Here is a 22218-nt window from a genome sequence, read left to right as displayed (position 1 = left end):
CAAGTCCTTGTGAATATCTTGTTCCCCAACAATCTTTTTATTCAATGGTTTTAGTATCTGTTGACAAACTGCCTGAATCGATGATCACATTTGCAATGCAAAATGGTCTCTAGTGATGTTTATGGCGTGGGTGAAATGAACCCCTGCAAATCAAATCCTATTTTTTCACTCACTTGCATTATTATTTCATAACTATAATATCAGAACTATTTCAGAAGTTCATCTGCTTGACCCCACCTGACAGTGATTCATAACACCTACCTATTTTACATTTCTCTGATCTCTATCCACCTGAGCAAGCACATTAAGTAGAGACAAACATGTAAATACACTGGCTTAAGCAGTAGGCAGGGAGTTACCTGTCTTGTAAGCAAGATGTTGCCTAGTCTTTGGAGCCCCCTTTCCTATAGCAGATCAAATTCCACATCAAGGGAAGTCTATTTTCCCGAAGACAGTTCTATATCGAAGTCAGCTTCAGGCACCCCAAGAAGGGAGAGGGAAGCACAAGGGCTCGCGCAGCAGACTCTTGGCACAATTTTAAAGATTCTTCAAACCATAGAAGGACAGTACCAAATCACATGGGCCAGCTGCTTCAGGCAGCCTGCTTCCCCTGCCTCTGTAAATGTTACTTCTTCCTGGTCAACCGTTCTTCAGAGCCCGAACACCATCCCCAGACCAGCTGCATTAGAACCCCCTGGGGAGCTGGTTAAGAAACAGATGCCCTAGTCCCACTTCTGACCAACTGAACCAGCACGTTTACAAGCTCCCCAGGGGATCTCATGAGCAGCCAGGCTGGGAACCCTTGCTTAAGAGAAGAACCACTATAGCCTCAAAAACGGGACTATCCCATAGTACACACAATGGTAGGTGGTAGTTAAGTACCAGTCTCATTATATGACAGCCACCCTGCCAACAACTGACTCCCAGGGGTCTGGAATGATAGCAGAGGAGCTCAACCCAAAGACTACTGAACCTCCAATTTATAATCTATTCAAGGATGGAAAAAAAAAAAAGTCACTGTACTTAAAAGAAGCTGCCATATCTATGGTTCTTCAAATTTCCTCTCTACCAGAAGCATCTAGGATATTTACCCCCAAAGACTCAGGGTCAGGGGTCTCCTGAGGGGCCCAGGAATGTGTTTGCAACAAACTCTCCAATACTCCTGATGCAGGGGGTCTGAGGACCACTGTGAGGGACGCTGGCCTGCATGCTGCTCTGCCCTATCTATAAGCAGTCAAAGAACAGAGTTGGGTAAAGTGTCTTGGCCTTCATTTGAAGGATACTTACCAAACCAAAGAACCAAAATCTGAGGTCATATAGGAAATGTTTTTGAGCAATTAATTAGCCACACACAAACATTCAGATGATATGAAACCCCCCATAAAAGGTACTAAGTGTGACTCCAACATTTCATCCCACTGAAGTTCTACAAGCAGGCTGAGCCAAGAGCGGGCGACCAAGGTTGCCAGCACAATGTCCGACTTCAGGTTCCATGTCAGTAGTCTCCAGAGGGGCTACAGGAGCACAGGACCATCCCCTGGAGAGCACCCGAATCATTTGAATCAAACAATATTTCTGACTGTCAAGGTCCTGCCTGATTCCAGCTTCCACTTCACAATGTGAGGGAGCAAGCTTCTGGCATTCTTTATCTCTGCTCCACCCTCTACTGTTAACCCAAGCCTTAGTCAAGATTCAAGGTGTGCTTGTGTCCCCAGAAACAAAGATAGTTAAGCCACTGGCAAGAGGGAGCAAGGACCGCCCTCATGATGGAGAATGGGGCAGACAGAAAGAGCTAGTCAGTCAGTTCCATGCCGAGGTGGCCTTTGGTTCCCTGGGAATCAGGAGCACGGCTGGCAGACTGCGACAAGAGCTCGGGTTGTCAAAACAGCGACACAGACTCCCAGTTGCTGCAAGAGGTCATAGTGACATATCCTTCTCTTCCACAGCCCAGGTAGCTTCCCACCCAAAAACACCAGGCAAAACAAGTCGCCCTCATGGTACAAATGGGGTATAACACTCCCAGGAAAGGTCACTCTGAGGATATCAAAATACACTTGCGAGTTCCCAAAGCCAAGCAGGCTCATGGCAAAAGGACCACACCAGTCAACTCTTGGGGCTCTTACCTGACTGGAACACGTATCTGGCCAAGCCCTGCATTAGCTCTGCTGGCCATGTGGGTGGAGCAGACTCCCCTGTTTCTCTCTTCAGACGAAATGTCAACTCAAAGCCAAAACCACTAGGTCCATCTGTTCCTGTAAATCTGAAAGGAATAAAAAACAAGTGTTTTTTTAGTTCACCTACCTTAGGAAAAACACTGTTTTGAAAGTCTAAAGTTCTCCCTTATTCTTGGTGGCCTCAGCATCCAAACCCCGTAGTTAGAGGAGTCTCCCAGGGTGTGAACCTTGAAGGGAGGAAGAACTTACAGGGCTTGATAGCCTGGAAGGACCCAAAACTCGAGCCTTACCCACCAGCCAGCTACAGCACTTGTGTAGGACCTTGGCCCAGCCAATCAAATTCCCCTGCTGGCACTCTCAATTACAAGTTCCACATTTTGTGGCTCTGGAACATTCCTTTCTGTGTGTTGAGGGTCCATTACTGAAAATCTTCCTTATTGACACTTCATATTCCTTCAAGCTGTTAATAAGCACCCACTTCGTTTGCTAAGAACACAGGTCCTACTGTATGCTGTGTGAGGACAAGGCCCTTTCTCTGCTTCCACCTCCACCCAGCCCCACAAGGGTGCAATCCTCAGGTTGGGCTGACTGATCTCCAAACTCAGCATTTGCAGACGGATCCCAGGGCAGATTCCAAATACTGGGGGGGCCCATATTCTTCCTGCAACCCAGCACCCCTTGGGCACTCATCAATCGGCATGTGCGCTTCCTGAAACCTGGCACCTGCGTGTACTCTTCAGTCACTGGAACCTTGAGGAAGCATGGTTTGCCCTCCCTTCCCATCCCCAGGTGGCCATGAAGGATGAGGGTTACTGCCTCTGTGGCCACACTCACACAGTGACGATGAATCAAGGACGCCTGCCTCCCTGTCTGCTGGGAAACACTGAGGAGCCCCAAGTCTCCTGAGAGGGACTTCTGCCAGAAACGGAAATGATACGGATTAGAGAGCAAGGCCTGGTTGGGGGATGACACACCTCCTCAGGTGAGGGAGGTGTCCAACAGAGAGTTTCTGAGAGCTCAGGAGGCCTGCCAGCATGGGAAGGGTTAAAAGTTAAACATGTTCATGATATAATTTTCAGTAATTATGCCTTGTACAAGCATGAGCCATAATGATTATACACGTGTAAATTCCTCAGCATACAAATACAAACCATAAACTAAGATGACAGCCCACACCTCCTTGCCAGCCAAGCTACTAGAACAGGTGGTCAGAGGGGAGAATTCTGAAGGCCCAACCCTGAAATTCCAGATGGCATCTTTCTGTCATCATCACCACCACCACAATCATCATCATCACCCCTCAAGCGGCCAGGCCCAGAGACTGGAGACAATGAGGTTCAAAGTCTCAGCTCTCACCAGTCCTAGCCTTGCTGTGGGTCTGGGTGAGCGCACACCTCCTGCACTTGCTAGGGCAGGGAGGTCATCTCTGAGAGCTAAGTTCTCGAAAGGACTGAAAAGGACTCCACCCTTAGTCACCATGATCATACCCAATTACATTCAAAGGAGATGTCTACAGTTTGCATTTCCTCTGGGCATCTAGCAATGTGGGAAACAGAATCCATTTTGAAGGTATACACCTAGAATTTTGGAGAACACGCCAGAAGACAGCACGCAGTATTAGCTGTTTTCTTTCCTTGCTGAGCTGCCCTATTTGGGGGCCATTCCATGCAGGGAGGCTGAGGGGATAGCTAAGCAAACTGAGGCTGGAAGAACTGCCTCCCAAGAGCTGCAGGTGTGAGAGGAGTATGAAAACCTGAGGAATGTAAGACTGACTCGGGGTTAAAACTCTACAAAAGGAGATGGGTCATAAGTCAAAGGGAAGATTTCAAGCAGCCACCAATTAGAGGCAGCTTTGTAAAATGTATTAGAACATTATTCCAGGGCTTTCATCATGGGCCAAGAAAAATACATGATTTCTAACCGCAAAAACTTGAGAAACAGACTCAAAGAAGCACGTTCCACAGGATGCGCAATGGGGAGAACCTCAGATGCAGAAAGAGAAATCATATGCATCCAAGCGGCACCACCTCTCTAAGGAGGGCTGTGCACACATGCACACGCATGTGTGGATATGCATGCACACACATGCATGTATATGCTGTCTGCCCCCACACAGGGTGCTTTCTGGGCCAGCTCTGTGGTGGACAGGCCAGCCCTCACAGGGCTGGCTAGGAGGGACCTGGCCAGATGGTCTCCACCTGCATTTGATTACCACCCACCAGGCGGGCTGGACACATCCTCGAAACTCTGAAACATGAGTTTGGAATGGCACAGCCTCAGGATAAACATACAACCTGGAGCCTGTCAGGTCTCTTTTTCAAGGCAGGATGCCCAGGCAATAGCCAAGTGGCAAAGTCATTCAGTCTTTAAAGTCCCCTGGAGGGGGCTGGCTTGGTCTGTACTTCCTCACGTGAGGGCTTCTCTAGCCAAAGAGGTTTTGTCTGACCAAAGCCCCTCTTAGGGAGCAGCTGTCTCTCACATCCTCCAAGAAAGGAAAGCATGAGAGGAAATTGGCAGAAGGTGGGATCTGGGTCAGAGCAAAGAATTTTTCTAACACAGAAAGCTGCTAAAATACTGGCTGGCTTGTGGTAAAGGGGACCTGTGGGATTTCTTCCTACAGGGGTTTTTTAAAAGAATACATTACAGATTATCCCCAGTCTGGTAGGGAGGGATGAGTGACTCTGTCTCGTTGCAAAAGGATGAATGAGATGGTGTCTGAAAATTGTTTCCAGTTCAAGAATTCTGATCCTACTCATTGAGGTGTCCAGGGGAGAGGATGGCTTTGTCTCAGCGGTTTGGCGAGCCTAGGAATGGTCGTGCCAGGCTCAAGAGTAACAGCAAACCTGCCTACAGGAAGAACGCGTGCCTTGAATTCGAAACACAGTTGCCCGACCCCTGGAACCCGCCCAAAGGTCTCTCGCAAAGCATCTGGCTAAGAAGGTATCACTCAGCCTCCAAGAGGCCAAAATGACTGCTAACTCCAGGCAGAAGCTAAATAGGAGAGGCTCTCTGGAGGAAACACAACAGTTGGGGTGGGCAGAAAGGGTTGACCTAAAAGTTGGCATCTCGTGCTCAACACCATTATTATTGGGGAAATGCAAATCAAAACCACAATGAGGGGCTGCTTCACACACTCTAGGATGGCTAAAATAAAAGATGGACAATAAATGTTGGCGAAGATGCAGAGAAACTGGAACACTCATATACTGCTGGTGGGATTGTAAAATGGTGGAACTGCTTTGTGAAACAGTTGGGCAGTTCCTCAAAAAGTTAAACATGGAGTTACCATATGACCCAACAGTTCCACTCCTAGGTATATAACCAAGAGTACTGAAACCATATGTTCGCACAAAAGCCTGTACACTAATATTCACAGTAGTACTATTCATAATAGGCAAGAAATGGAAGCAACTCAATGTCATCAATGGATGAATGGATAAACAAAATGTAGCATATTCATACAATGGAATAAAAAGGAATGATGTAGTGATACTTGCTACAACATGGATGAACCTTGAAAACATGGTAAGTGAATGAAGCCAGAAAAGGCCACATACTGTATGATTTCATTTACGTGAAATGTCCAGAATAGACAAATCCATAGACAGAAAGTAGATTAGTGGTTTCCAGGGACTAAGTGGAGGAAAGAATGTGGCAGTGGCTGCTAATGGGTACAGAGTTTCTTTGGGGGGTGGTGATGGAAATGTTCTGGAATTAAATAGTGATGATGGCTGTATAACCTTGTGGATATACTAAAAACCACTGAATTGTACATTTTAAAAGGGAAAATTTCATGGTATGCGAATTATATCTTAAATAAACAGGGGCCAGCGGAGTGGCTCAGTTGGTTAAGAGTGCGAGCTCTGAGCAACAGGGTCGCTAGTTCGATTCCCACATGGGCCAGTGAGCTGAGCCTGAGTTGAGCTGCTGCTGAGTTGTCAACAGGTGGCAGGATGGCTCAGCTGGTGAGAGCACATGCTCCTAACAACAAGGTTGCCAGTTCGGCACCCGCATGGGATGGTGAGCTATGCCCACCCGCAACTAACACTGAACCCGGCACATTGAGCTGAGCGGCTGCGAGCTACCAACGGGCAGCCAGATGGCGACTGGACTTGGAGCTGAGCTAGCTGCGCCCTCCACAACTAAGACTGAAGGACAGCAACTTGGCTGTTTCCTTTCCCCAATTCCCCAGCCCTGTTCCCCTTCTCCAATTCCCCAATAAAATCTTTTAAAAAAGCCAGCATCTCAGATACAACTAAATGCTAGGGGAGGCAGGGCCAACCACCCCAAGTAAGCTGGGTCTACCTATTAATAACCACTATGATAAACTATGAACACTTACTAAGTTTGAAGCCTTGGACTAAGCATTTTTCTTATGTCACAGCATTTAATTATCCAATAACTCTTTGACTCAGCCATGGTTATCCTCATTTAATTAATATGTGAAAAGAAAAGACACTTGAGCGAGTTTAAGTAATATTCCATAAGTCACACCGCCAGCCATGGAGCTCAGACTTGAGGTCTGCCTGACTCCAAAGACCATCTTCTTAGTGCTGTGTGACCTCGGGCAAGATCTCTCTGTGTCTCAGTTACCTCACCTATAAAATGGAGATAATAATAGTAACAATATCTATTTCAGAGTTGTTATGAGGATTAAATTCTTAAAAACTAGAATACTGTAAACATTATATCATTTACACTAAGTGAAAGAAGCCAGTCACAAAAGACCATATATTGTATGATTCCATTCATATATGATAAATAATATAATTTGTAATATATATAACATAAAATGTCCAGAATAGGTAAATCTATAGAGACAGAAAGTAGATCAGTGATTGCCTAGGGCTGGGAGATTGAGGACAAGTGTGAAGTGACTGCCTATGGGTGTGGGGTTTCTTTTTAGGGTGTTAACAAAAAGTTCTAAAATTAAATTATGGTGATGGTTACACAACTGTGAATATACTAATTGTATACTGTAAGTGAGTGACTGTAGGGTATATGAATTATATCTCAATAAAGCTATTTTTTAAAACTGAGAGAAAAAAACAAAGATCTGGTGGTAAAAAAATTCACAAATTGTAGCTGTAGATATAGAGATACCTGCTTTTTAAGCACACCAGATGTTCAACCTCGCTCATGATAAGAGAAAGACAACTAACTACAAATTAAAACAATGAGATACCACTCTCACCTATCAGATTGGCAAATTAAAAAGTATACCATCACATTTTATTACTGAGCCTGTGTGGAAAGAGGCATTCCCAAACATTGCCGGTGAGGATACAAATTAGTACAACCTTTTTGGAAGGGAAGCTAGCAAATACCTAACAAAATTACACATATGTTTACCTTTTGACACAGCAATCCCACTTCTAAGAATTTGTAACTGCAAAATATCGGAAACAATGTAAATGCCCATCCATAGCAGAGTGGTTCAGAGTACTATGCAGCTATAAGAAAAAATGAGGGAGCTGGCCGAGTGGCACATTGGTTAAGAGCTGGCTTGGGATGCCAGAGGGCCCCGGTTCGGATCCCACATGAGGACCAGTGACACTGCACTCTACAGTTAAGATGCTGAACAACAGCTCAACCTGGAGCTGGACTGCCGAGAGTCTCTGGCAACAGGTAGGCTGCAGTCCCTGCTGCAGTGGGTTGCCATGGGCTATTGTGTGTAGCCAGCGTGAGTAGCGGTCCAGAAGCCGGCGACTGATCTGCCTTGCCTGGGAAGAGAGCAATGATGTTGCCAACTTGGGCCAGTGAAGCAACATCCTCCACAACTAGACTGAAGAACAAACGAACAGCAACTTGTCTGTTCACCTTCCCCCAATTCCCCAGCACTGTTCCCGTTCCCCAATAAAAATCTTAAAAAAAAAAAATTTTTCCCTTTCTTAAAAAAAAAAATTAGAGTTCTAAAAGCAGGAGGACTAATTTCTGAGATCTGAGAAGCAAAGGGCTTTTCATCTCTAATTGGTGAAGAGGGACAGAAAGTTTATGTCACAACCCCACTCTACAGCCTCTATTGTTTGCTGCTCACCTATTGTTAACTATAGGATAAAAATATAAATAACTTTTTAAAATAGTCATGAAATTAAAACCCTTGTACATTGCTGGTAGGAATGAAAACGGTACAGCTACATGGAAAACAGTGTAGTGGTTCCTCAAAAAATTAAACATAGGGTGGCCGGATGGTTCAGTTGGTTAGAGCGCGAGCTCTGAGCAACAGGGTTGCTGGTTTGATTCCCACATGGGCCAGTGAGCTGCACCTGAGCTGAGCTGCCGTTGAGTGGCCGATAGGCGGCCAGATGGCTCAGCTGGTGAGCACATGCTCTGAACAACAAAGTTGCTGGTTTGACTCCCACATGAGATGGTGGGCTGCGACCCTGCAACTAGATTGAGAATGACGACTGGACTTGGAGCTGAGCTGTGCTCTCCACACTAAGACTGAAGGACAACAACTTGACTTGGAGCTGATGGGTACTGGAAAAACACAATGTTCCCCCCCTTCCCTAATTCCTTAAAAAAATCTTTAAAAAAAAAGAAAATTAAACACAGATTTATCACAGGATCCAGCAATTTGAATTCTGGATATATACACAATAGAAATGAAAACTGGATCTTAAACAGATACTTGTACACCAGTGTTCATCACAGCATACTTCACAATAACCAAAGGTGATAACACACCCAAATGTCCAAGGATGAATGAAGGGATAAACAAAATATGGTATGTCCATACAATGGGAAATTATCCAGCCTTAAAAAGAAAGGAAATTCTGACACATGCTACAATGTGAATGAACCTTGAAGACATTATGCTAAGTGAAATAAGCCAGACACAGAAGGACAAACTTTGTATGATCCCACTCATACAAGGTACCTAGAGTAGTCAAATTCAGACACAGAAAATAGAACGGTGGTTGCCAAGGGGGTGGAGGAATGAGGAATAAGGAGTTATTGTTTAATGGGTGCAGAGCTTCAGTTTAGGAAGATAAAAAAGTTCTGGAGGTGTATGGTGGTGATGGTAGCATAACAATGTGAAAGTACTTAAATCCACTGAACTATATATCTAAAAATGGTTAAAACGATAAATTTGATGTTATATATATATATATATATATTTTTTACTACAAAACAAATGGTGATGAAAAAGCATGAAACAAAATTTAATATAAAGTATGATTTAAAATATTTGTGTATAGGGCCAGCTGAGTGGCTCAGTTGGTTAAAAGCTCGCTCAAGAGTGCGAGCTCTGAGCAACAGGGTCGCTGGTTCAATTCACGGCCCAAGCTTAGCTGCTGCTGAGCTGCCAACAGGTGGCAGGATGGCTCAGCTAAAAAATAAATTTTAAAAAATAATAAAATATTTGTGTATATATACATAATGTAAAGATATGAGAAAAAATACATACAAGAAAAAGAAAGAAAATGCAATGAAATTACTATAATGGCTATCGTAGTTCAATTTTTCTTTTTCAAACTTCTTTGTATTTTCCAAATTTTCCACTGTTTATAATCTCTGGTGTAAACTGTCAACCCCACAGGGCAGGACTGGGACTTGTTCACTACTATATCTGCAGGTCTAGCCTGCCAGGCTTCTCATTGCATCTGTTGGCTGAGTGTACATATTGGACACTCATGATATGACAGAAGTGGTCCATGGTCAATGCCCCCTTTCTCTGGGGGTGGCCTGGATACTTGCATTGGTATCTGCAGCAAGGAATGTTGGGCCAGCTAAAGCTGCTGCTGATCTTGTAAAAGTGGCACCTCTAACGTCAGGTCTAGGTGCTATGACTGTCTCAAGCTCAATGCTGGTGTCAAAAGAAAAGGAGGAGGGGACCATTTGCTTCAGGAAACATGTGGCACAGGAGGCCAGGTCAGTCCAATTCCAGAACCACAGGTGATGTCACTTCACTCCCCACAAAGGTTCCTGTTGTCCCATCTTCCCCTGTCTTCCTTCCCTGGTCCTGGGCTAGAGAGAGAATTGGGCAGACCAGTCCTTTATCCTGGGGTTGGTCTTCCTTTTCAACCAGTCCTTCTCCTTGGGAATCAGGCTTAGTACCCTGCCTTACTGGGTTGGATATTCTGTCTTAGAAGAATGGAGCCTCTAGGTCCTGTCCCAGGGGAACAGACCTGCAAAATTTTTCCTTTGGTGGCTTCCCTCCAAGTGTACACACACATGCCCCATGCATGTCTCTAACAGGTGTAGGGAGAGGCCTGGCCTTAGCCCCAGTTGGACCCACAGATTACAGAGAGACCTAAGCCAAAGACCTCCAATAGCTCTGGGGCTCAGCACAGGAGGCTGCCCACCTCTGTCTTCCAGAGCAACGCCAAGCAAGCAAGTCCAAGGACCATTCATCTACATTCCAGCACATGCTTAGAGCATCAGCTACCTTTACTGCTTGCACCAAGTTTCTCGAGAAGGTCAGTCTGCTCCAAGGCCCTCAGTGCTGCCCCAAGCCCAATGATGCTCTGAGAATAGCCACTGCTCTGCCCCTTACATTATGCAGAAAATAAAGAGCTGCCTGACAAAGGGAGGGCACCACTGGAAACGGTCGTGCTTTGGCAAACATCTTTATGTATATCACTTTTTTTTTCTTTTTTTCCTTCCCAAATAAGCCATATTTAGAAGTCCCAGAATAAGAGATTTTAAAAGTTGGTTTGTGAGCACTTAGGAAAGGAGGTGTTATCACTAGGATCTAGCTGTGTGTGTATAGCCAAGACTGTATCACGGTGGGCCAGCTGAGTGGCACATTGGTTAACAGTTGGCTTGGGTCGCCAGCTCTGAGCAGCAGGGCCCTGGTTCGGATCCCACATTAGGACCAGTGACACTGCACCCTCTACAGCTCGACCTGGAGCTGGGCTGCCGTGAATCGCCAGCAATGGCGTAAGCTGCAGCAAAGCTGCAGTGGGCTGCCATAAGCTATCGTGAGTGGCTGGCAGCCGGCGTGAGCGGCTGGCAGCCGGCGTGAGCTGCCAAGAGTCGCTGCGAGCAGCCATCCAGTGGCCGGCGACCGATCTGCCTCACCCGGGAAGAGCACAATGATAACACCAACATGGGCCAGTGAAGCGATATCCTCCACAACTAGACTGAAGAACAAAAGGACAGCAACTTGTCTGTTCCCCTCCCCCAATTCCCCAATAAAATCTTAAAAAAAAGAAAAACCCTGTATCACGGTATCATGTGTGGCTAACTTTATCCCCCTTTTTTGGGTAGGTTCCCCAAACTGGTAGGTCAGGAAAATGAGGCAGGCCACGGGTGTCGGAGAGCTTTTCTGATATTGACCCGCCTTTACACTCGTAGGTCTCACCAGACCCACGCCATTACCAGCCCTGTGCTATGACCTGTAGGCGAGCCCTGTTCCCCAAACACATCTGCTCCCCCATGCCATGACTGCTGCTGACCCCTCCGCCTGGAAGGTCCTTCTAAGTCCAGCCTTATCTCCCCAAGTCCTCTCATCAAAGCCCTTCTCAATGACCATGTCTCTAAGTGAAATTAGGCTCTTTCCCCACACCACGTTCTCGCAGAGGACTGCTTCATCTCTGCTGTGTACTTCACATGGTCTCGCTTACATTTTAAACAGGAATCTCTCACATTATACATGAACTCTTGTCATTCTTCTACTCCTTTGTAGTCCCCCAAAGTGACAAACCCTGAAGACAGGACAACACTGGGTACTTAATAGGTGCTCAAAAGATATCGGGTGACTATCAATGACATGCACATACTGAGGCTAAATAAATGTTTACTGAGACTGAACCTGAGCAGAGAGGCAGTTTTACAAGACTTAGTAAGGTAGGTAAGGAGTAAGGAGGTAAATGCCAGCCCAAGGTTCTGGGCCGAAGGGCTTAGGCTGAATGGTGAGCCTGTCGGCAGTGCAGAGAAGCTGGGACGTGGGGAAGGGAGGCGTCAGGGAGCTTTAGTCTTGAGCTCCTAGAACCCTGTGGACTTAGGATGGAAACTGCATCACTGACAAGAATACAGGCAGCGAAGGTCGCCTGAGCGGACATGAAGCCCAGCTCTTAAACTCCCTAGCTAACCCTTGGGCAAGTTAACTCTCATGTGCCCCAGTTTCCTCATCTGTTAAAGTGGGATAAGAACACTTGCTTCACAGGGTGACTGGGAAGCTTTTAACGGCGCAGCACAGGGTCTAGCACCCTGCAAGCACTCATACATGGAAACTAGTATTCATCCTTCCTTCGTTTAGTTAGCGCTAGAAGCAGTCCCTGCTTGTCATTTCTCCCGAAAACATCAGCAGATGCCTCTAGCTTCCCTGACTTCTGGACTCTGGAGCTTAACCAGCCCTGTCCTTCAAGAGCGGCCCGGGTCTTCCAGCTTTGCCCAAGTTCCCGACCTTAGAGCCCCCCCAGAGCCCCCAAACCGAGCCTGAGAGTCTTCCCGACTGATACCATGCTTTTAGTGACACCCATTACAACAGAATTCAGTAAAACATTACCACATAAACATTTGCAAAGATAATTTTTATTTAAACAATTCACAATTACTGACACTTCTTTAGCTGTTTTGAAATGGTGTTTGGTGACTACACAAGTACTATATACTAGGTAATAAAACTTTGTAAAATTATTTCGAAATATGTTTATATAGTAATATTCTGACATAGCTAAGATTTCTTTAAACTTCCAGCTATATTAATTTTCTATAATCTTAAAAAAGGAAAGAATGAGGTGGGAGGGGGGTTGGAGGCTGGGTAAAAAAGGTGAAGGGATTGAGAAGTACAAATTGGCAGTTACAAAATCGTCACGGGGATGTAAAGTACAGCATAGGGAATATAGTAAAAAATATTGTACCAGACTTCTTGGGGCGACCACTTCATAAGTTATATAAATGTCCAACCACTATGCTGTATATCTGACACTAATATAACACTGAATGTCACTGTAATTGAAAAAATTTTTTTAAAAAGAAGAAACAAGAAAAACTGCAACAGCTGAGACTCTGTACCCTCACAGAGCTGGGAGTCTGGTGAGGCTATAGTGCAGGGCAGCTTTCTTTGAGTTTTAACTTTAAATAGTAGATGTTTTTTCCACAACATGCCATCCAACCAGATTTGGGGAATGCATTTGCCTCACTCAAGTAGATGTTTCCTGAGATCTTTTGCTCAGAGCCAAAGACCACATTCCCACAGTATTCCTCAAGTTTAAAAACAGTAGCTCCCGGGACTGATTCAGCTGAGAATCCAGCCAAACATACTCAACTGGTTCCCAACACTTAGGGTAGCTTAACTCTATCCCAGTGAGCAAAGAGCTTCCCAGGCTAAGACACTAACCCTAACAAAAGCACCAAGCCCAGAGCAGCAGGCCCTTTCTCTGCAGGGTGGTGAAAGCTTACAGTTCACTCTCCCCCTGTGGAGACCTATTGTACCTTCTTCCCTCTACTTCCAACAATCCCCAAAGAACTGAAAGGTCAATCCCTTGGGGGATTCCAAGCCAGCCTGGCACTCTATAGGAATTCTGGGCCAAGGAAGAGCCTGGTGCCTGGATTTCTTGGCATCATTATGACAGCTGCTACTCTTGGCTTTGGCTTAAAGTAACACTTATACAAAGATCTTTTTAAAAATGAAAAAAGATAGGTTAGATCAATGGCGGGAAGATCACAGCCTGATTTGGGAAATCAGGTGACATCTACACACAGGTGTACAGCTTGGGGGCTTCTTGCAAGAGCCAGGTATTCTGCCCAAGGGCCTTCTATCCACCCACTATCCTCCAGGACGCTGGGAAGCCAGCCACCCCAGATAGAGACATTTGAAAGAGGGTAATGGGAAGAAACAAATCTTTTCAGCATCTCAGTTCCTCAAGAGCAAGGACTATACTTTTTGCATGTTCTGTACATGGGCACACCATGTCACAGCTGAGCAAACGCTAAATGGTAATATTCCCATTGCTGTCCAAAAAGACAATCAAACTGAGACATTCAACGACAAGCAAGATAAGACAGTGTTAAAAAGCAATGAGCCTTCCTCTCAGTCACTATCAAAGTCAGACTCAAATATCTTAATGGCATTTCCTTTGAGGCAATTTTGCTGCTGTTTCCTTTTTAAGGAAATAAAACCATCACTCAACTCTGTTCTCTTGCCTTCACATCAGTGCTGAGGTCTCACATTACTGAAAAGGTTTCCTAAAGCCCCATTCTTGCCCCCCCATTATATCATCCTTTTGCTTCCCTCATCAGTCAATAGATAATTTGTTGAATGTCACATTCTTTACATGTCTTCAAACTCTCCAACCTCATCTTGCTCCACTGTCCTCCTCTCTTACCAAGCCCCAAACACAATGGCCTTTCTGTTCTTTGAACACCGCAAGGTCCTTCCTACCTCAGGGCCTTTGCACTAGCTATTTTCACTGCCTACAATCTTCACATGGTTGGGTGACCAGAGCATTGTACAACTTCAGGGAGCACTGACTGCACAGAAAGCCACCAGATGGTTCTGCGCAGAGAAGTAACATGTATGAGATACTGTGGATACTGCCCCCAGCCACAGAGCTAACACAGAACTAAGATATCCACATCACCAATGCTCCTGCAAAGCTCCGACCCCAAAGGCTTCCTGCTCAGGTACTGCCTTCCTTCTGGGACCTTTCTCTGTGCAAAACCCCTGGCTATGGAAATGAAAAGTTGCCAGACTGGCTTTAGGAGGGTAGGAATCCAACATGTTTGGAACCCAACACAGGGGAAAAACTATAGCAAGAAGAAGCGGTTAGGGCAAGCCATGGTGTCATCTGCCGGTTTTCACTACGTTTTTTTCCTCTAACCAACAAAGCTTTTCAGAAATATTTAGGAGTCAAATCCATCACAGGCAGAAAGCCCAGCCAGTCAGTTTGACCCCCTGGGACCAGGAACCTAGGCCAGCCCCATTCTCAAGTAGTTACCCTTCCCCACAGGCATGGCTCCTGAGCTCCTGACCTCATGCTGAAAAGCCTGTGATCAGAGTAAAGGAAACTGGTGGTCAGAGGCAGGGCTCCAAGCGCCCTCAGGCATCACATGGAGGTCAGCACTGAAAAAACAATACATCTCCTTGATTGGCCTTCTTGTGGTAAAGCTGGCTCTACTACCAGGGACTCAAGAAGCCTGAATAATATGGGAGGGAGTAGGAAGGTAAGGGGTTTTTGAAGGCCACTAGCTTTTATTAACATGATAGTAAAGGGCCTGGAGTCCAGGGACCATACTTCTCTGAGAAGCTGCTATGAGCCCATATTCTCACAGACAAATGGGCTACTGGCCTAGCCACAAACATAGGCCTGACCATGTTTCTTACCCTCAGGACTCCTGCTCACAAAGAGCCTTCCACGAGGATTCAAGGCACGGACTGCAGAAAAGGAGGCAAGGGGCTCTGCATGATGACCTAAGGCTCTGAGGCTGTATCAAGCCCACCTCCCCACAATGTTTTCTAGTTCAAGGACCCTTCAGCCAAAAAGACTGGAAGCTCCAGGAAGACCAGGACCAAGAGTAAGCAGTTCATTACTATACACCTCATGCCCAGAACTGTCCCAAAAGGAGTGACCAAAAGGAAGTCCAGCAGGAAAAACAACTATGGTACATACATATGACGGAACACTTACGATTCAGTTAATGCAATATGGCAATGGGTAGGAGCTGTCTTCCTAAGCAAAAGTGCTGTCTTCAGAATCTGGAAACCCTAGCAGCCGTGAGCAAGTTGAATTTAGAAAAACAGTATTAGCCAGGTAGCAGGGAAGCCCTGGCAGATGTTAAGTCCCAAACTGAGAAAACTCACACAGGACAGAAGCCCTACACACACCTGGGATGACATCAGTCATGATTAACTGCTTACAGAAATCATCATGAGGACAGATACAGGATCAAAAGGTGATAGGATTAGGAATGTTGTTTTCTTTTTCACCTTCCTTAATTTCCAACATTTTTGGTAAAATGGTTAAATTCTCTTTATAAATGAAAAAAGCAAATTTATAACTAAAAAGTGACAACAATAATAGATGGAACAGGAAAAAGTACAGGCCAGGAAAGTTTTGGATTTTGGAAAATCCTCTTCATCCGGTTCAACCAAGACAAAGAGTTTGAGGTCTGGCTGGGGCCTCAAGGAGCCTGGTGCACTCATTTCTCATCTAAGGCAGGGTTAAGCTCACTAGGGTATGCAGTGGACAAGTTTGCACACCAGTCTTTCTGTAGTCTGTACTGGAGGGCACAATCAATCCTGAACCTTGGGAATGAGGTCGTAGACCCCCGTACCAGCTACAGACTATGGAAGATACCATCGTTGGGGAAAAAAAGGTTATAGAACTCATGAGCCAGCCCCAGTTAAAACCAACAGCAATGGAGGAATTCAGATGTGGGCCCAGCACCTACCCAGGGGAACTAACTCACTTAATTGCTTGAAAAGTGACCAAAAGGAAACCATGCCAGGAAACATAACTAGCCCCACTGTCTGAACACATAATGTAAGAAAAAGGGGTATATGTGGTCAGGGATGGAGTGGGGAATGGGAGGAGGCAAGGAATAAAAACAAAGATATGTCACCAAAGAAAAGATAAGATGATAGATAAGCATATGAAAAGATGTTCAACATCTCACATCATTAGGGAACTGCAAATTAATACAGTGAGATACCACTCTACCCTACTCGAATGGCTAAAATCCAAAAATATGACAATACCAAAATGCTAGTGAGAACACAAAATAAGAGGAACTCATTCATTGCTGGTGGGAATGCAAAAGGTACAGCCACTTTGGAAGATAGTTTGGCAGTTTCTCACAAAGCTAAACATAGTCTTATCACATGATCCAGCAATTTAACCCAAATGAATTGAAACTTGTGTCCACACAAAAACCCACATATGAATATTTATGACAGCTTTATTCAAAATTGCCAAAAACTGGAAGCAATCAAGATGCCTTTCAATAAGTGAATGGATAAACTATGGTACATACGTACATACAATGGAATATTATTCAGTGATAAAAGGAAACAAGCTACCAAGCCCTGAAAAAGACATGGAGGAACCTTAGATGCATATTGCTTAGTGAAAGAAGTCAGTCTGAAAAGGCTATATACTATATGATTCCAACTATATGACACTTTGGAAAAGACAAAACTAANTCACCGATGACTCATGGCAGCCCAGCTCCAGGTTGAGCTGCTGTTCAGCATTTTAGCTGTAGAGGGCAGTGTCACTGGCCCTCATATGTGGGATCCGAACCGGGGCCCTCTGGCGTCCCAAGCCAGCTCTCAACCAACGTGCCACTCGGCCGGCCCAAGAAGGAAAGATCTTAATGGGACGAAGGTACCCAGTAGGCATTTAATAAATGCTGTTGATTAATTAAAATGGAAAGGTGATACAGCGCAATGCCTAAGAATGTAGGCTTTGGGGTCACTAGACCTGACTTCTAATTCACCACTTGTGCAGTAAGTTCTCTTAAGCCTAAATATCTATATCTATAAGCAAGAGGTAATAAGAATTCCTTATGTCATAGATTTACTATGAGGATAACATAAAATAATTTTATATAAAGAATTTAGCACTAACCTGGAATACAATAAAAACTTAAAAAAAAAGTTTGCTTACATTATCATCTTAAAGACAAACAATGCCCCATACATTCCTTTCTCCCTAATCACCAGAGGGCACAGAACAGTGGGGATGTTAGGAGGCCTTGCTGCTCTCATTAACTTGCTATATGGTCCTTGGAGGTACTGGACTTCCCTCAGCTGTTCAATTAAGGGAAATGAACTAGATCAGTGTTTCCTATTTGTCTCTGACAATAAATAATACTGAATCATACTTTGAAAAATAGTTCTCTTTTCAATTCTGTTTCAGTTTTTCTAATCATGTCTAGGGGTCAGGTTCTATTTGGTGTTAGCATGTCTTTTTAACACCTCTCTCATACTTCTTGCTAATGTCCTGAAGAAGAGAAAGCTGGCTTTAGGCTTAGAATCTTCTGTGACAGGCCACAGTATGAAGGCAGAATTTAATAACATTGTTTTGTTATCACTGTGTTTATTTCCATAATTACCTTTTGACTACAGCAAGTGATATTGGTTTCCATATATGATAGTGATTTAACTTTTAAAAATATATTTATATCAGTTTTTAAAAGGAGGGTTAATTTTGCAATAACATGGATGGACCTAGAGAATATTATACTAAGTGAAATAAGTCAGACTGAGAAACCAAATACCGTATGAGCTCACTTATATGTGGAATCTAAAGAACAGAATAAACGAACAAACAAAACAGAAATAGACTCAGAGACACAGAGAACAAACTGATGGTTGTTAGACGGGAGTGGGGGGGGTGAGAAAGGTGAAGGGATTAGGAAGTACAAATTGGAAGTCACAAAATAGTCACGGGATGTGAAATACAGTATGGGGAATATAATCAATAATGCAATAATGTTGTAAAGTCTATGTAGGGTGTCAGAAAGGGGGCTGGACCTATCGGGGGATCACTTCATAGATTATATAAATGTCTAACCACTGCACTATACACCTGAAACTAATATAAAATAATACTGAATGTCAACTATAATTTTACACACACACACACACACACACACACACACACACACACACAGTCATGGGATGTAAAGTACAGCATAGGGAATATAGTCAATGATATTGTGACAGCTATCTACAGTGTCAGATGGGTAGTAGACTTGTTGGGGTTATCACTTTGCAAGGGGTGTAAATGTACACCTGACACTAATAAAAAAATAAGTAAATAAATAAATTAATTTTTAAAAAAAGGAGGGGTAATCTAAAGAGAACATAAAGAAGATAATATCCTGGGCCGGCCGAGTGGCGCGATGGTTAAGAACTCGCTTGGGATGCCAGAGGGCCCCNACAAAGCACTTCCTGCTTAACTATTCACAGTCCATTAATCCTAGATAACAATGAATTTAGGTGCATAATTGGACAGAGGTCTCCTGCCCCACCCCCCATCTTTGTACGGGCATAGGAAGAAGAGGGTGAGGACCACTGGAGACAGACTGCCTGGGTTTATAGCCCAGCTCCAACATTCACTGGCTAGATTCACAAATTCCTTAACATCTTTGTGCCTCAGTTTCCTTGTACAATAAGATTAATAATCCCTACCTTATAGAGCTGTTGTGAGGATTAAATGAGTTTACATAAAGCACTTAGAATAGTGCCTTACAAACAGTAACAGCTATAAGTGTTTGCAATTATTATTACATGCTTTAAGTCTCTGGAAGCAGTGAAGAGCACGAGCAGACAGCCTCAAAGCCAAAGAAGTCAGGCAAAGTCAAAAGCTACCCCCAGCCCCAATCCTCATGTCTTCTTTCCCAGGGACTTTGTCATCTCTTACCAAGTAGATGTTCAGTTTTTCAAGGACAGGAGCTAGGTATGACATCTCGTTGTCCCACCACCCCAACACATCATCTTCTCCAACATCCTGGCTGTACTAGGGACTTAACAGCTTTGCTGGTGGAGTGTGCTGCACGGCCCAGTGATGTCAGGGAGCTCAGCAAGCAGCTCAGCAAGCTGCAAAGGTGTGTGCAGGGGTAAGGAGACCATTCTTTGGGGGCTCAGATCAGAGGGGACAAGATCACTCCACACATATCTTAGGACCAGAGGTCAGAACTGAGCAAATGAAACAGGAGCATTGCTGAGTGGGATACCTCAGAGGCAGGATAGAGGAATGAACTGAGGAGTGAAAGGCCAAAGCCCAGAGTCAGGACTTCTGAGCCAGAATGCTGGGCAAGGGAGGCGCTGGCAAACCCAGACTCAGAACATGGCAGGTGTGCGGACATTCAATATAAACAAAGCCGTGGTGTGGAAGATGGGAGCCTGGAAGGGTGGGCTGAACAGGGAAGAATCCTGGGACTGAGAAGCCTGATGATGTCAAACCCAGAAAGGTTTTCGAGTCTCTGCAGGAAGAGAAGGGAATCTCCCAGTGCTGACCAGCTTGGGCGCCACTCTGGCATGGCAGTCATGACCCAATAATCAGGGCTCTCAGACTTTTAAAAAATTATAATTAACATATAATATTATATTAATTTCAGGTGTACAACATAGTGTTTCAACATTTATATACCTTACAAAATGATCACCTCTCATACTTTTTTTAAGTGAGTTTGACTGGGCCAACTCAAGAAATCTCTTCCTAACTGTCCCCTTGCTGCTGAGGGACTCTGAATTGGAAAATTTAGAATCTCTACCCCATGAAGGAAAAGCTAACCCATGCTGCAAATGAAATGCTTTATACAGGATGAAACCACATACCCACACAGATCTGCTGGGAGCCCTGCAATGCCTTCGGCCTTGCTGTGCTTACAAAAGAAAAGGAATTCTCAATGTTTTGAAATTCAGAGATCTGGAGCCTGAAATCCAACCCAGAGAGGTGGTTTCAGCTTCAGGAAGAGCTGTGTAACCCCCATGCTGGCCCCTACTCCCACCATGGACCAAGACCAAGGGTGCCCCACTCTTTCTAGGTAGCCCAGATCACCTGCCCTTAGCAGAGAGCAGTCACCACTTCACACAGTCATCCTGAAACTAATCGACTCTGAGATGAAAGGCAGAAGGACCAAAGCTTCAGGGATGCCTGCCCTACGGATGGGCCTACATAGCCCTTCCTCAGCCTGCTGTGCCCAGCTGGGGTAGGGCTGGAACTTGCCATCTGTGTGTGGCTTACAGATGCATTCTAGCTGTCAGTCTCATGAGAGATTTAGGAAGAAAGCAAAGGCCTAACCAGAGGGGGGGACCATGCTCCCAGTACAGGTGTTACGGCAAAGGCAGGCTTTTCCACTGGAAACCTCTAGGGATGAAATGGCACAAAAACTTCCTGCAAACCAAGCTTTGAAGAGGGAAAATTAGCATTTCCCATCTGCAGGGAACCAAGGCCACACAAAACAACAAGTAGAAAAGTTAATCTGTATCCATCCAGTGTTTTAATAAATAACTCATTCGGTGCAGAGCCCAGCTGAGAGGAACCTGAAGGGAAAAGGAGGTTCTCCACCAACCAGGTAGAGGCAGGCACAGAAAACCAGACCCCAAGGGGGCAAGCACAACTCCAAACTCAATGGACATACTTGCCGAAAAGCCAGTATTTGTGGGTCACGGCCCACATCGACCATGGCAGTAGAGGTGGTATGGGCTCGACCCTGTGGAGGGCCAGCCTTTGGACCAACACCACACAAGGGTGTCTTTGGAACCAGCCCGACATGTACAGCACATGACCTGCCCAGTGGAATCTGATTAGGGAAGTAGCCTGAGATCACAAACACTGTACCTAGCCAGCCTCTCACACCTCGCTTAGGCCCCGGTAGTCTGGGTCCAGCCAGAGCTGCTGGTGATACCGGGGGCAGACAGAAATCCTCACGGAGAGCCGCCTCTTGCACAGCTCCACAAATCCCTTCCACTCCACAGCTGCCCGGCCACAAAAGGAAGAGCCCGAGCTGCAGCCTTCAGACAAGCACTTGGCAGCTGTCGCTCAGCTGTCTCACACCTCCCAAGTCCAGGGAAGGGCAACAGGACATCCCTGCCACTGAAGTCAGCTGGGGGTAGCCTTAGGGTTCCTAGAAAAGCACTCCATTGCACACACACACCCACCCCCCCACCACGGGTGGCTGCCCCGAGCTGGAACTTGTTCCATCTCTCCAACTTCAGAAACAGCCTCTTAAGAACCTTTTAATCCAAACAAATGCTCTCTTGTCCTGTTTCCTTTCCTGAATGTAAACAGGAGAAAACCTTGGATGGAACTGGCCATCCCAAGGCTCACCCAATCAGCTTGCTCTTCACCCTTTTTAGGGCTACCAGTGTGGGGCTCCACTCCTGCCCCCAAAGGAAGTCTGCCAGGGCCAAGAAGAAATGCAGGAAACCTTTGGGATTCTGCTGTCCTTATCCTCAATAAACTGTGAGGAGAAGGAAAGATCTTTTTTTGTTTTTTTTAAGACTTTTTTATTGGGGAATTGGGGGAAGGGGAACAGACAAATTGCTGTCCTTTTGTTCTTCAGTCTGGTTGTGGAGGACATTGCTTCACTGGCCCAAGTTGGCACCATCATTGCGCTCTTCCCGGGCGAGGCAGATCAG

At 45.2% G+C, this 22218-nt stretch overlaps 1 protein-coding gene across 10 annotated transcripts in view; it reads right to left on the bottom strand.

Moving 5' to 3' along the window:
• SUFU (SUFU negative regulator of hedgehog signaling) overlaps positions 1–22218 on the bottom strand; it is a 100695-nt gene that overhangs the window by 68116 nt on the left and 10361 nt on the right. For all 10 annotated transcript variants that reach the window (XR_002123254.1, XM_019636443.1, XM_019636445.1 and 7 more), the window contains exon 3: positions 2124–2260. Coding sequence is in view for 9 of the 10 variants with exons in the window: in XM_019636443.1 (XP_019491988.1) it covers positions 2124–2260 (137 nt within the window). In the remaining variant the exon portion in view is untranslated. The remainder of the gene's footprint in view (positions 1–2123; positions 2261–22218) is intronic.

The sequence above is a fragment of the Hipposideros armiger genome, unplaced genomic scaffold (genome assembly GCF_001890085.2).
Source record: "Hipposideros armiger isolate ML-2016 unplaced genomic scaffold, ASM189008v1 scaffold_28, whole genome shotgun sequence".
Classification (NCBI taxonomy): Eukaryota; Metazoa; Chordata; class Mammalia; order Chiroptera; family Hipposideridae; genus Hipposideros; species Hipposideros armiger.
This window is presented reverse-complemented; position numbering and strand designations above follow the sequence as displayed.